This window comes from Pseudochaenichthys georgianus, chromosome 19 (assembly GCF_902827115.2).
Source record: "Pseudochaenichthys georgianus chromosome 19, fPseGeo1.2, whole genome shotgun sequence".
Lineage (NCBI taxonomy): Eukaryota > Metazoa > Chordata > Actinopteri > Perciformes > Channichthyidae > Pseudochaenichthys > Pseudochaenichthys georgianus.
In genome coordinates, this window is record NC_047521.1 from 20,782,781 (window position 1) to 20,797,782 (window position 15,002).

The following is a 15,002-nucleotide window of genomic DNA, read 5'->3' on the forward strand; positions in this document are numbered from 1 at the left end:
CCAATAACACATAACAAGCTTGAAATATACCCTTCATATGTCCCCTTATTATAAGCAATCTGAGGCTTCTGTTTTAAGGAATGAGCTGCTAACAAAATAATTGAAACTCTCTGGAGAGCTGTGATGGAGGCTGTTTTTTTCTTACCTCATTTTCAAGTATCAAGAATAATTTATTGGATTGATTTTCCCAACTTATAACTGAATTTATGAGGAAATATTCCTCCCCTCTAGGTAGTGGTCCAGCCCTTCGTATATTTTTCTGTATGTGGCCCTCGTGAAAAAAGTTTGGAAACCCCTGGTTTACATGAAGGTAGTGATGGTTTCTTCACACTTCCTCAGGTGACAGCGGCAGCACTGACTTGTTCACGGTCGCAGTGCACGAGTTCGGCCATGCGCTGGGCCTGTCCCACTCGTCCTCTGACCCGTCCATCATGAGGCCGTACTACCAAGGCGCTGTGGGAGACGTTGCCAACTTCCAGCTGGCTATAGACGACAAGTTGGCCATCCAGCAGATCTACGGTCAGTGACCAGTTTGACTCACTACAACGTGTGTCTGTAATATTTGTTGAATCCTGCCTACAGTGTGCGCTGATGGTAGTTTCATGTCTGTTCGTATGGGACAATATAAGTGCCAATAGGACAATAAATTACATTTGCATTTTTATTTTTCATTTTGAAAAAAGTTGAAATTTCGGATTGTGTGCTGACACTAGTCGTTAGATTTTTTCTCATAAGTTTGACTTTTATCATGAAATGTTGTTTTAGCTTCATTCTTGACATTTCATCTGTCGTCTTCTGACATTTTTTATTATCCATCTTTGATTTCATTTTCCCTATGCATGACACTACATACATAAAGTTTGACTTTGAGTTTTGACTTCCCTTTCAAATGTGTTCTCTTATTCCTTGCTCTAATACCGGTTTGTTTTCTGTGAAACATTTGCCTGCACACAAAACAAAGAAAAGCTGAAGCTGATTGTTATTAGTTTTGCAGGTAGTCAGGGGATCTCTAAAGTCAGTATAGGCTTCTAATCTTCTGGCATCATTATATCAAACACATTTAATTGCAACCCTTACTGAGTTCCCTTTGGGGGTTTCATCCGGGAACCAGAATGTTCACTTGATTCAGTGTAGTATGAAATGCTTCCTTTCCATGTAAAAAAGAACATTAATGGTTTGTGGTCATTTCCTCCGAGAATGTGGGTGGCCCTGAACGACTTTTTTCTTTATGTGATGAATGCTTGTATTATAAGTTCAAATTTAAGAAAGATGACAAATGTTGATTTTGCAATGCAGCTTGAAAAGACAGCCCACAAAGGATAGAGAAGTCTATTAAAACCTCTATCAAGAGGACATAAACTGTCATCTGACCGTTTATCAGTGTGGTTATGTGTGCAAAGGTGTACTCACAAAAAGCAGATTTCAACAGTTTCCTTCCGTGCCTAAAAACAAAAGCATTCTGTGTGTGTTTCTTCCCTGGTTTGCTTTACAATTTGTGTGGTGCTGTCATCAGTCCTTCAGCGCCTCTTCAATGTTGTCTTCTGTCACTGTTGTAGGTGTGAGTGATGGCGGAACACCAGGAGGTGTTGATCCTGACCTCCCACGCCTGCCCAGTCCATCTCCTCCAAGACCAACACGGCCGTGAGTAAAATCACAGGAAACAATGAAAATGAATGTACAATCATCAAAACAATAAGCACTTAGGCTTTGAATATCCCATCAGTACTCGTGGATGATTCCTTAAAAACCAGGGGATGCAGATAAAAGCCTTCTGATCAATCCTCACTGTGTTTGGTCCTGTTGCACCCTCTAGTGCAGTGTTTCTAAAACTTTTTCATACCAAGGACCACTTAACCAATAAAAAAACACTCGAGGACCACCTAACTCCACACATATCCAAAAACACATCGTTTTTTAAAAATCGCCTGCAAATGGTACAAACAAGTGGCAACATGTGTGATGAAGGTGTTTATCTGGGCTATATCATGCAATCGAAAGTTAAACTTAAGCTCGCTCCATTGCGGAGATATTCCCGCGAGAGTGCGAAAAACTTTTTATTTACTTATTTATTTATTTCAAATGTTACCAATATACTCACGGACCACTAGGGGGCACTCACGGACCACCAGTGGTCCGCGGACCACACTTTGAGAAGCACTGCTCTAGTGCAGTGGTAATATAAGTAATGGTGGTAATATAAGTAATATAAAACCCACACTGCTCAAACTTCCTTACTTTTCCTAAAATTGGTATATTTATTTATTTAGGGGCGTGGGGAATGAAGAGAAAAAAAGATATTGAGCATTTTACGAGCATGGGATTTTGACCCCTCATATAAACATATGCATAATGCTGCGCTATACTTTCCGGCCACACGCCGTTGCCAAGCAACGCTTATTGTTTAGGTCCTTTGATAAGCAGGCAGTCATATAATTAACTAGAACTAGCTAGATCTGATAGATTTGGACATAACCGGACACGAGAGAGATCAGATCAGCTGCTGCTGACGGAGAACACGCAGCTCTGCGTGATCACAGCTCCGCCGCTGTGACGCACCGTTGAGTGGAGCAAAATTAAATACACTAAGAGTTAGACCTAACACACTTAGCTAGTTTATCTACTCTGGAACTAGCTAAACTAGTTATACATATATGTATTCTTTACTGTCGGTGGGTCACTTATTACAGGTTCAGCGAGCTGCACGAGACTGACGGGCTGTCAGGAGAGGGAGAGGAAAAGAGAGCACCCCGTTTATTTTTCCCATTTTATTATCCAGAATTACTGTAAACCTTTGAACAAAGTAGTTATACTATTAGTAGTTTGTTTAAATGCATTAATTATGTTTGTTTTCTTACATTAACATAAAATAAATCTCACGTACCCCCTGCAGTACTCCAACGTACCCCTAGGGGTCCGCGTACCCCCATTTGAGAACCACTGCTAGTGTATTTTCTTTTAAATCAAACTACATCCTGTGAAATATATTTTTGATTGGAGTTTTTGACTTTTTCTGTCCCAGTTCTGACCCCTTATTCAAAGAGCGCTGTGAGGGAGGCTTTGACGCAGTCGCAAATATCAGGGGAGAGGTCTTCTTTTTTAAAGGTAAGAAGAAACAATCACAAATGAACAAAATAGAAATTTCCCAACATAGAAATGTACTTAAAAATCTCCCAAATCATGTCTACATTGATGATTCAAGAAACACTTACTCACGGTTGAGAGGTGTTTTAGTTTTGTACATTTAGTGTGTTTGAATATACAGTTACATGTGTCGTGTTTACTCTCTTTCCTGGAAAGGTAACCGCTTCTGGAGGACTAAGCGAGACGGGTCTTTGGTGTCCCTCAATCCGGCTCTGATCAAAAACTTCTGGATTGGCCTCCCGCCGGGAACAAACAAGGTGGACGCCGTGTACGAGAGGAAGAGCGACAGCAGCATCATCTTCTTCATTGGTGAGAAACTACATCTTGTGGTTACGTTTGGCTTTAGTGATCCTAATTTTGGCAATGGTGTTATTGAGTCAGAGGTGTAAACACGGTTGATTATTCCCACCGCTATATTTACTCTTACGTTGAAGGAAGTAGTTTTAAGCGAGGGAAACATGTTGGCATGATTTCTGCAGTACAAACAGGAACTTGGCAAAGGGTGTGTTAAGGTGTATGAATGTTAGCTTCCCTAGAAAAATTGGAAATTCTCTGCATAATTGGAGTGTGAATGGGTAGTGTTGCACTTCAGCCTCTTGTGACCTGAATCTGAATTACAACAAAGACTGTTTAATTTTTTGTTTCAAAGATATGAAAAAAGTAATTTAAAATAATAATCCAAAAACAAACTATGTCTGACCTAGAAAATAGAACACCAGATTGTTTTTCTTTCTTGCACCTCGGGACTTCAGATCTTTAATAAACCAATTATATTAAAGGTCACCTATGATGCAAAATCCACTTTTTCACGTCTTTTATATCTGTGTAAAGAGATTCTGAAAGTTTCAGGAAAAAAGATTGCTCTCTTTTTGTCCTGATCCATTTATTTAAAAACCTGTCTGAAAATGAGCTGATCCGATTTTGTCCACTTTATGATGTCATAAAGTTTTGTCTTGTGTAACCATTAGCCCATAACTAACCAAGGTAACACCCCCCCCCCACCTTATCACCCGAATCTCCTCCTAGAGCACCATTGTGTTATTTTTATATTAATTGTGTATCTCTCAGAGGGGCGTGGGGAGTGGCTCCTTATTTTCATCGAAAGTAACAGACAGAGAATCAGCACTTTTGAAACAGGGCTGAAACAGAGGGGATTATGGGATGCTACAATGCATGATCTGTTTGGTATTTCGAGCCAAACACTTCAGAGACATGTTTTGTATTTATCTGAGACCTATAATATATTGATAAAAAACAGGATAATTGGGGACCTTTAAAACCAAGACTCTTAAACACATACCAACCATCTTTTTTTTTTAAAAAGAAGACTTTTAACTTCTCACACTTTCCTCCTTCTATGCAGGATCTCAGTACTGGGTCTTCAGGGACACTCTGGCCCAGAGCGGATACCCGAGGCCCCTCTCCGATTGGGGCATGAAGACTAAGAGCGGGGGGGCGGTGGAGCGGGTGGACGCAGCCTTCGTCTGGGCCCACAACGGCAAGACCTACCTGTTCAGCGACGGGGAGTTTTGGAGGTTTGACGAGAGTCCCAAGGACCAAAAGGGGACCATGCAGCCGGAGCAGGGCTACCCCCGGAACAACAGCCTCTGGGGGGGAGTGCCGCCTCACATGGATGACATCATCAGCTGGGGAGAAGGTAACACAGTTCAGAAACATAAATATGTGATGAGTTTCTGGCACCAGTGATACATAAATAAACAAAGGCACAGAGTACTTTTATTAAGGTGCTGGTATGGAAGTTATGAAGTGATAAAACATTAGAAAAGTATCGATCAAAGTGAAAATGAGAAAAGGCTATTAGTTTAATTACAATTAGGCTGAAGATTTTGTTTCTTTAAAGCAGCCTTGCAGTGTTTTTGACCACTATAAAGCTGATTTAGATGCAGGCTGATGCTGTATTTTAATGTCTGATAATGGCTCCTCCTGATCTCTGCTGTATTGATCATTCATGCATTTGTTAGAAAATAGATAGCTGAGCTGTCATTTTTTGCAAGTGGCTGCAGGCTGTTTTTGTCCTGCTTCCCTTGTTCCCTAGTTCCCTAGTTTGCGTCTTTGTAAATGATTTAGCTACGTCTGTTAGGTATGTGACATTCCTGACTCATGGTAACTGAAGCATGACTCCCCAGTGACAGCCCCATGCATCAACTGATTGTTATCTTTATTGGAGACACCTGTTTTCCATCCTCTTTCAGATAGCTCGATAAGACAACTATCACCCGATGTTACAGTAGCACCAAGTAATGTGATAACCACACAAGAACTTTACTTAAAACCTTTATTTATTTTTTAAATATGACAAATTCTTGCTTTAACAGGATACTCAAGCTCTTACTTCACAGACATTAAAAATGTGTACACTTCTTACTTCAAAGACCTTCATAATTTCCCTTAACAAGGAAAGCAATATATTTACAACATGTCTTAATCTTTAGTTTGAGGCATATCAATGTGTATCAAGGAAGTTTGCAGAGGATAATCGATATTGCCTTGTGATAAGAGTAGCTGTAAGTGGCTCAGGTCTTTTGATAATGTGACCAGTGAAGCATAAATTTGAAATTTATTTGAAACATAAATATGTGATGAGTTTCTGGCACCAGTGATACATAAATAAACAAAGGCACAGAGTACTTTTATTAAGGTGCTGGTATGGAAGTTATGAAGTGATAAAACATTAGAAAAGTATCGATCAAAGTGAAAATGAGAAAAGGCTATTAGTTTAATTACAATTAGGCTGAAGATTTTGTTTCTTTAAAGCAGCCTTGCAGTGTTTTTGACCACTATAAAGCTGATTTAGATGCAGGCTGATGCTGTATTTTAATGTCTGATAGAAGAAAGAGATTCACACATACTGCTCTTTAGGAGATGCCTACTTCTTCAAGGACAACCTCTACTGGGTGCTGAAGAAAGGAGGACTGAACCAAGAAGTCGTCATGTCTAAATCCATCGCTGTGGACTGGCTCAGATGTCCAGCTCCGCCTGTAACCTCCACTCCTCGCATCCCAAAGGAGTGCAGCTGCGACTTAAAGGGATCCTCATCATTTCTCAGAAGCAGCTGGCTCCTCCTGATCTCTGCTGTATTGATCATTCATGCATTTGTTAGAAAATAGATAGCTGAGCTGTCATTTTTTGCAAGTGGCTGCAGGCTGTTTTTGTCCTGCTTCCCTTGTTCCATTAAAGGGAACATAAAGGCTCTTTACACTCACAGTACATTAAAACCCACAAGCTGGTTTCAGATTACATAAATACCCGCCCTATGTTGAATAACTTATTCCATAGAGCCCTGTGAATTCTTTTTTATATCAATAAATAAAAATGTTTCTGGGGTACATAAAGCCAATCAATGACATTGGTGGTTGATATTTGATATGAATTTGCTGCTTGTGGAACCACGATTAACCTAAAGGAGTTATATTAGGGTTGGTTTGCATTTCTAAGGCCTAATAAAGAAGGCTTCTAGCTTTTTATAGTGAATTTTGAGGTGTCTATGTATACAATAATTTGAGGGAAACAGCAAGTCTATCCTCACAATCTCCATTTATTGATTGTAAATATATCTAGTTTGCATAAGAAACACTTAAGTGTTATTTTGTAAATGACAGCTTATAACCAAAATCTATTTAAACAGTGGTCCAGTAAACAGAAAAATACTGTTACATTATTTATCATTTTTTTAGCAGGAACAATTAAAAAATGTTGGCTTTAAAACATTGACCACAGTAATCTTGAAAGACCTAATAATGCGGTTTCAGCACATTCCCATCGTCCGGTAGATCAAATGTTTTGTTTTCTTTTGAGTCCTTCTCTGTCTTCTCTTCTAGCATAAGACCTGAGTTATTGTAAATACTCGACCTCTTAGGAACATAAAGCTGACCCATGACAATACATTTAGCCTCCTCCCTCCATCCTGCTATAGAACTTCACGCCCTCCTTTTCGATGAGAAAGTATTCAATTACATGGAGCCTATAGGACAAAGCATAGAAATTCCACACAGAAACTCCCTTAAGCTTTACTCATCCATCATGTTTGGGCAGTAAAACAGGCCACACAAAAAGACTGAAAAGTACTTTTTATCTTGTGCATATACTGTACATGGAGACATTTGAGCTGATAGTAGGCTATGTTATTGCAACAGTTCTGCAAACAAAGATGTGGACTCATAAAAGCACTAACGCAATCATATTTTATAGTGACTGTTCAAAGCAGAGTGAACATTAATCAGTCAGTGGGGGAATTAAGGTTCCTGAAATGACATGTCATTAAAAAAAAAAAACTACAAAATGAAAGTCGCTTTTAAACAATCATACATCAAAAGGTTTTTTGTCAAACTTTATTTATTTTTGCACTGATTTAATTACTATAATGTAAAAAAAAAATGCTGTTTAATCTTGTAAATGTTTATAAAAATCTGCAGACATGTGCCATTCATTTGAGATGAAGCTAAACTTTGCAGAAGTTGTGCAGTAAATGCATTTAATCTTCAGGTTTCTGTTGTGAGTATTGGCATTTCAATGGAAGGTGGGCCAGATGTAGTTGCTGTAATGGCATGTACTGCATCTGCAGGTGTGTGTAAATAAAAAAAAGAAGAGGATTTCTTATTAGTTTGCGTCTTTGTAAATGATTTAGCTACGTCTGTTAGGTATGTGACATTCCTGACTCATGGTAACTGAAGCATGACTCCCCAGTGACAGCCCCATGCATCAACTGATTGTTATCTTTATTGGAGACACCTGTTTTCCATCCTCTTTCAGATAGCTCGATAAGACAACTATCACCCGATGTTACAGTAGCACCAAGTAATGTGATAACCACACAAGAACTTTACTTAAAACCTTTATTTATTTTTTAAATATGACAAATTCTTGCTTTAACAGGATACTCAAGCTCTTACTTCACAGACATTAAAAATGTGTACACTTCTTACTTCAAAGACCTTCATAATTTCCCTTAACAAGGAAAGCAATATATTTACAACATGTCTTAATCTTTAGTTTGAGGCATATCAATGTGTATCAAGGAAGTTTGCAGAGGATAATCGATATTGCCTTGTGATAAGAGTAGCTGTAAGTGGCTCAGGTCTTTTGATAATGTGACCAGTGAAGCAACGTGACGTTAGTGTGAGTTATGAAGTAACATAGTGCACTTTAACAATAGGGCTTTCATGTTTGTTGAACTTTAAAAGGATAACACAAAAGACACCTTTGAAGTTTCTTGCTAAAGTTGAGTCTAAGTGCAACAACTGGGGTTTTGATCCCACAACTATCAAAGCAATAACTAGGTTACAAAACAAATATCATTTTAATTTGGAAACAGCTCACAGTTTTGTCACATGTGCAAGTAGTGCAACACAGAGCTAAACAATGTAAGGTATACAATGGTGATAAATATTAATTATTTTAATGATGCCTAAATCCTCATCACACTCATTAAAAGGAAGCAGAACCAGTTTCATTTGTGAGTGTTCAGCTTTGCAACATCTCCTATGCTGACAGTATCTGGTCTGATACCATCTCTATCAACCTGGATGAAGACAACATGAAAGCGAAACAGGTTACAAAATTATCTATTACAACAATCTCAAGTAAGAAATCATGCAAACATCAAACCATTTAGTGCTGAGACAGCCTTAAATGTCTCTAACGCCTCCCAGAACAAGACTCAGGACCATTAGCCCCAGAGAGTATCCGGAGGTGGAGCAGGAGGACTGGGTGGAGACAGATTGCGCTGGCTGGACGTTTCTGAAGACATTGACCATAAGCTCTGATGAGTCGTCAGCGATGCGTACGGTTGTGCTGAACTTGTCAATCTGAAAACAAGACATTAACCCAGTTAGCTACAGGAAGCATTGTCGGAGTCTTAGTTTATCTTACAAGACAAACTAGAAAAGTCTTGATGGATCAAAAATAAATGGGGACTGAATTTAGCAGGATAACGTTATCAAAATAACCATTTGCCAACTCTCACAAAACTCATGCAGTGTAACCCAATTGTCATTCATCCAGTTGTATGCTCACAAATTCTTATACGTTTTGGCAAAATATTACTGGATCCACAGGAGAGTACAAAAAAGCATGTGTTGGGAATCAGCCAACAAATCCACCCTCAGCAAAACCCCCAACCTGACAGTCACCATTGATGGCACCCCTGTTTCCCCCTCCACCCAGGCACGCAACCGTGGCGTTATATTTGACCCCACCCTCTCCCTCCAGCCCCACATCCGTCAAGTTGTAAAAACCTAATTTTTCCACCTCCGCAATATTGCCAAACTCCGTCCCTCTCTCACCCGCCCTGCAGCTGAGCGACTCATTCACGCCTTCATCTCCTCCCGCCTTGACTATTGCAACTCACTCCTCTACGGCATCAGCACTACATCCCTCAATAGACTCCAGCGTGTCCAGAACGCAGCCGCCAGACTCCTCACCCACACCAAATCATGGCATCACATCACCCCGGTCCTCAAAGAACTCCACTGGCTCCCCGTTTCACACCGCATCCATTACAAACTCCTGGTCCTCACTTTCAAAGCCCTCCACCATCTGCCCCCACCCCCCTACCTCACTGACCTCCTCATCCTCTACCAACCACCCCGGTCCCTCAGATCCACCTCAGCCGGTTTGCTTTCCATCCCCAAGGCCAAACTCCGGAGCTTCGGGGACAGAGCCTTCTCTGTGGCAGCTCTGGAACTCCCTCCCCCAATACCTCCGTGAGTCTGAGTCCCTCACCCTGTTCCAGTCCCGCCTCAAAAACCCACCTCTTCAATTCTGTATCCATAAGCCCCCCCCCCCTCTCAATCAACTTCCTCCTGACTGCTTTTCTGTTTTGTTTTGTTTCTTTTTGGCTTTGTCTTTGTTTTGTTTGTCTACCCACCCTCCCAAATGTAAAGTGTCTTTGGGTTCAAGAAAAGCGCTATAGAAATCAAATATATTATTATATGACCTAATAAATTAGACTTATCACAATGCACGAGTTGTAAGAGATTGTGTAATATGATGTTTTGATTTACTTTATCCATGTTAAAAGAGCTGTGTTTAACCCAATTCTTCAAGACTTTTCTCTGCCTTTTCAGGAATGCAAGATAACATTGAGTCCTTGATTTACAAATGATTGCTTTGTGGGCGAAGTATTTGTTTAATGACACAAGAAGAAATAACTTACCACATCTTTGCTGACTTTGATCGTGTCCTTAAACACAGTCCAAACCACGACTTCATTGCAGGAGGGCGTGGTCAAGGAGCCGAGGTAGCGGTAGTATTTGGTGCGATCCACCCCTTCCAGGAGATCATCCAGTGAAATTCCAGATGCCACTGCGGTGCTGTTGCCTGAGGGGCAGAAATAAGACCATGAAGGGACTGTAGAAGAAGCATTTCATTCAAAAGTCAAATGTCAAACATTTCCTTACCACTGTATACGATTTTCGACAGGTAGGAGCTCAACAAGTTCCATTTGGCAGGTTGCCCCGTGGCATCACCTGACATTTCCTGAGAAAAAATTGACACAATATTTAATTTCCAGCTTGGTTGAGGAACATCATGGGAGGGTAATGGCTGAATAGGTCAATAGTGATGTGACACATTAAAAAAGGTAAGGACATTATGTGATGCGGTCCAACAGTTGCATCGAACAGGATGCAAAGAGTTTTGTTTTTTAAACGCAACATTTGACTTTTTGAAAAACATACCAAGTTGCAGAAGTGGCTTAAACACATAGAGCACTGACATTTCTGACTGGCATTACAAACATGTGAAGGAATCTTTCCTCACCTCAATGAAGAATCCAAGAGCAGCAAGTCCTGTTGAGTCTGTCACAGCTAGAGCTGTGTCACCATTATAGGTTGATTTGACGTTGACAATGTGTAACTGGGAGAGTGAGAGAGAGAGAGTGAGAGTGAGAGTGAGTGAGAGAGAGAGAGATAATTTAATGTGACTTTAGCGGAACATTTAGCTGATAGCTTATCACAAAACAAAGACTGTGCATTACCTCCATGGGATATCTGTTGCCGTTCACAGTGTGCTCAGAGCCGGGGACAGAGGAGCCATTTCCCCAGTGCAAGTGGAACTGCAGGCTGTCGTAGGGTTCGGCCAGACCCCCTCCGGAAATCTTAATCCCGCTGGCGAGGGCGATTTTGACTGGTGGAGGGGGGAAAAAAGAGCAGAATGGACACAAAAAAAAAACATCATAATGAATACAGATGAAAAATAGCCTCTTGATCAACTCTGGCACATTTACAGAAATGTTGATTAATGTGCACTGTCCCTGTTAAATACATGAATAGAACATTCTAAAAAGCAATTCTATACATATCTTCAGTAGAAAATACATTTATCACAAAGAATATATGTACATGTTCTTGATAAGTTAGAATGTTCAATAAAAGACCAATATACTAGAGCAAAATAAGTAAATACATATTACAGTAGTGTATGTGTACGATAGAAATAGGACATCATAGTTTACAATTAAAGCATGATAACTAGCGTTAAGAATCCTGGCTGCACCTCTTTCCGTCACATTTCCACAGAAGGAAGGCATGCTCTCTGTATGCTGTATTGTTGATTTTTCCATTACATTTGAACCAGCACGCCATCCCTTACTCTAGCAAATATAATTAATGCATCCACCCCACTTAAGTGTTTTACGCTCCCCCACTCAACCTGTCCTTCCAGTGTTTTCGATCTTCGTCAGGGCGGAGTCGCTGTTGTAGTTGGTGAAGGTGAATGCAGTCAGATTGGAGTCAGCCGTGGCAGATGCTGAGACGATGTTAATGGGTGACTGTCGACTCCCAGCGCAAGAAGAAGGAAAGAGGGTGGGCCAGTTTGTGTCACCTACAAACAGGAACGAGATGTTTAGTAGCTGAGGTGAATATGGTGTTGTGTTCAAGTGGGGATAAAAAGTGAGATTACTTACTGCAACTTGTATTATGGTAACACCAGCCTGTAGGGGGGAAAAACAAATCCAAATAATGTCAAGCAATCTAAGCAAGGACTCAAGGTTTATCCAAAAAAAGTCGATAAAGATGAAATAATAAAAAAAGTTTAAAAACCTGTCTCTGAGGCACAGTGGACGCTGGGGACGAGGACGCATACAGCAGCGAGGGATAAAAGCCAGTTCATCTGGGGGGAAAACAACGTTAAATACCCGAGGATAAAACGCACATAAAGTCATGCAAATATCAGAATTAGTTCATACAATACAGCTTTATTTATGAAGCACTTTAAAACCTGCAGACCAAGGTGCTGTACAGTGAAATACAACCAAAAAAAATCACACAGCTCAGATCATTTTAGTGGGTTCCAAATTGACACACCAAGCTTAAAGCTACACACTCCAATTAAACTTTTTAATTGTTTTAAATAAAAGAAATACTACAAATTCGCCAATTACGTAGACTTTTTTCAATATTATATATATTTTTAAATGACTTCTGATTCAGCATTCAAAATAAATACTACTAACACAACTTGAGACCCTGAATGTCGCAAGTTTTTGCACAGTTACCTTCACGCAGCTCCTCTTCTTCTCTGAGTGCAAACTGCGGACGGCGGTCATCGTCCCGCTTTTATTCGCCCAGCCGTCCAGGTGCCGCCCCTCTGTGACAGCTGAGAGGAGCAGGTGGAGGTAGTACATTACCTTAGTGAAAGTATGACTACGTCCTTAAAACTCTCCACAACCAGTTAAAGATCTGAATTTATATCATAAATATTACTTCAGTAGAAATATGGAAGTTCTGCCACTAAAATGTGGGATATCAAGAAAGGCTTTCCCCCTAGAATTGTACAATATTATATTTGGTATTACCAAAAACTTAATGTCATAATTATAATGCTGCAGTTTGTCAAAGTTAAACCAATTTCATTTAATATTGTGTAGATTAGTAGCAGAGTACTGTAACATAAATCACGTGTTTTTATATTTAGGGAGACCAGGGGCAGTTGTAACGCCTTCAATATCTCCAATCACAAACAAGCTAGAGCAGGGATGGGCAAATGGCGGCCCGGGAAACACTCACAAGAAAAACCGGCTGTTGTTATGCCTTCTGTGGCGTTAAGTTGCCGCTTGTAATTATGCCTTTACAAGCTTAAAAGTTGCATTTATCATCTGAATTTGGCGAAACAAGTTTAATATTCTAAAAACCAAGACTTTGTTTATTTGAAATCAGATGAAAACAAACTGTCACGGACCCTGCCGTGTTATCTATGATTACTATAGGCCTACGCTTTTCATTCATAATTTCAGCGGGAGGGAGGGGGAGCGGTGCTGAGGAATAGCAGAGTGCGGGTTGACAGGTGTCTGTGTTGACATTCACCTTATTATGCGTCAGCAGAGGATGCGTCTCACTTCGGTTATTTTTCATTTCCTCGCAAGGATTTTATTTAACCGGAGTGAGATGCAGCCAGACAGGCTACAAGTGTATCCCTATCGTCTATCCCTTGACTTCTGTATGAGAAGAGACTGCGGTACTTTAGCGAATCTGACAGCACTTTCACTATCCGACGTGTTGCCAGCGGCCGTCATAAATGTGCGTCTGCTGCTGTGGGGAAACAATGGAAACTACAGTTTTCTATACAGCGGACTACAACATGGATGTATAATAAGAACAACGGACTACTGTAAACTCATCTAGAGACTCTGCACCGTGCTCTGATGCTGTTGTTTTAGCTAGGTTCAAGTTAGACAACTAATGTCTGGGTTAGTGTTTATGACTTCATGTTTATGTCATGAAAGTCCCATGATTGGATGCCAAAAAAAAGATCTAACGCAAAGAAGTCTACAGCGAAGACAAAAATCAATTTCTGCAAAAAACCCAAACCCAACAAGAAGCAGAATATTCAGGACTCATCTGATAAAGATGAAGCTCAATACTACTCCAGGTCCAAGGAGATCTGGCTGCAGTGTTGCTCCTGGGCACAAAAGGACTGCACAGATTGAAGTGACTTTTACACCTGCCACAACTGTGAATCAGATTAATTCCATCTGGTGTTCTGTTTTAAATTCTGTTCATTGTTTGTTGGAGGATGTGTGAAACCCCATTCAAATCTTGTTGCCTTAGAATTTGACAGCTTTCCCTCTTTTTTTAGTCAACAGTTATTAACATGTTACAACCGTCCCTAGCATGTGTTACAACCGTCTCTGGCATGTGTTACAACCGTCCCTGTACACTGGGATGGTTGTAACAGTTGAGTTTAAAAAAAACAAAAAAACGTATACTTATTTCATAAAAACACTTAAATACATTTTTTCAGTAGTTGACATATTGATAATGTATAATATAGCAAAATGGCTATCCTAGTGTAAATGTTTTTTTACTTATTGGGGAAAACCCAAACACTCTCCCTGGTCTCCCTACACAGTATGGTAACTCTGTTGAATAAGAGTAAAAAGTACAATATCTGCCCCCAAAATGTAGTAGAGTTGAATTAAATGTGGCATAAAAATGGAAATACTTAAGGAAAGTACAAGCATTTCAAATAGTACAAAGCTGTCAGTTATCACACATGCAAGCCCCATGTGTTCATGTATCATTTCAATCTAAATTCTTCACTTTCTTCTTACACATTACATTTCAGCATGTCAGTTTAGCATCAGCTTTTCAGCATAAAGCATTCCCACTAGCAATTTCTTCAGGAATTGCATTCTCTAGTTGATAATGTTCTTTCAGCTGTTATATGGTTGAGAAGTTTATTTATAACCGAGAAAATGATGTTGTCTACGCCTTTTTTACCGGTTTGTGCAAAAATTGGATTTTCCCCCCCAGAAAAAGCAGAAATTAGAATGAAAAAACGTCATGTATATACAGTACCTCACTTTTGTACCTAAATGTACTTGAGTTAATGTTCCCGAATCC

General features: G+C 40.0%; 2 protein-coding genes across 2 annotated transcripts in view; one reads left to right on the plus strand and one right to left on the minus strand.

The window, feature by feature from the left end:
- mmp25b (matrix metallopeptidase 25b) overlaps positions 1–7,906 on the plus strand; it is a 32,305-nt gene extending 24,399 nt beyond the window's left edge. The window contains exons 11-16 of the mRNA XM_071206764.1: positions 340–519; positions 1,557–1,641; positions 3,020–3,102; positions 3,298–3,450; positions 4,505–4,798; positions 6,022–7,906. Of these exons, the coding sequence (XP_071062865.1) occupies positions 340–519; positions 1,557–1,641; positions 3,020–3,102; positions 3,298–3,450; positions 4,505–4,798; positions 6,022–6,269 (1,043 nt within the window). The 3' untranslated portion in view covers positions 6,270–7,906. The remainder of the gene's footprint in view (positions 1–339; positions 520–1,556; positions 1,642–3,019; positions 3,103–3,297; positions 3,451–4,504; positions 4,799–6,021) is intronic.
- A 74-nt stretch (positions 7,907–7,980) lies between these two features.
- ca15b (carbonic anhydrase XVb) lies at positions 7,981–12,730 on the minus strand. Its single transcript, XM_034107662.1, has 9 exons — positions 12,656–12,730; positions 12,201–12,270; positions 12,065–12,091; positions 11,812–11,982; positions 11,138–11,286; positions 10,921–11,016; positions 10,560–10,638; positions 10,316–10,479; positions 7,981–8,966 (listed from the first exon to the last, which is right to left on the minus strand). Exons 1-9 carry the CDS (start codon positions 12,704–12,706, stop codon positions 8,787–8,789), a joined length of 987 nt encoding a protein of 328 aa, XP_033963553.1. The 5' UTR covers positions 12,707–12,730; the 3' UTR covers positions 7,981–8,786.
- Positions 12,731–15,002: the final 2,272 nt, after the last annotated feature.

Coding starts and splice junctions, on each gene's coding strand:
- ca15b (XM_034107662.1), bottom strand. CDS start 12,706: ATGACCGCCGTCCGCAGTTTGCACTCAGAGAAGAAGAGGAGCTGCGTG. Junction 11,287..11,811: donor CGAAAACACTGGAAGGACAG/GTTGAGTGGGGG, acceptor CCCCTCCACCAG/TCAAAATCGCCCTCGCCAGC. Junction 10,639..10,920: donor CTCTTGGATTCTTCATTGAG/GTGAGGAAAGAT, acceptor ATTTTTTCTCAG/GAAATGTCAGGTGATGCCAC.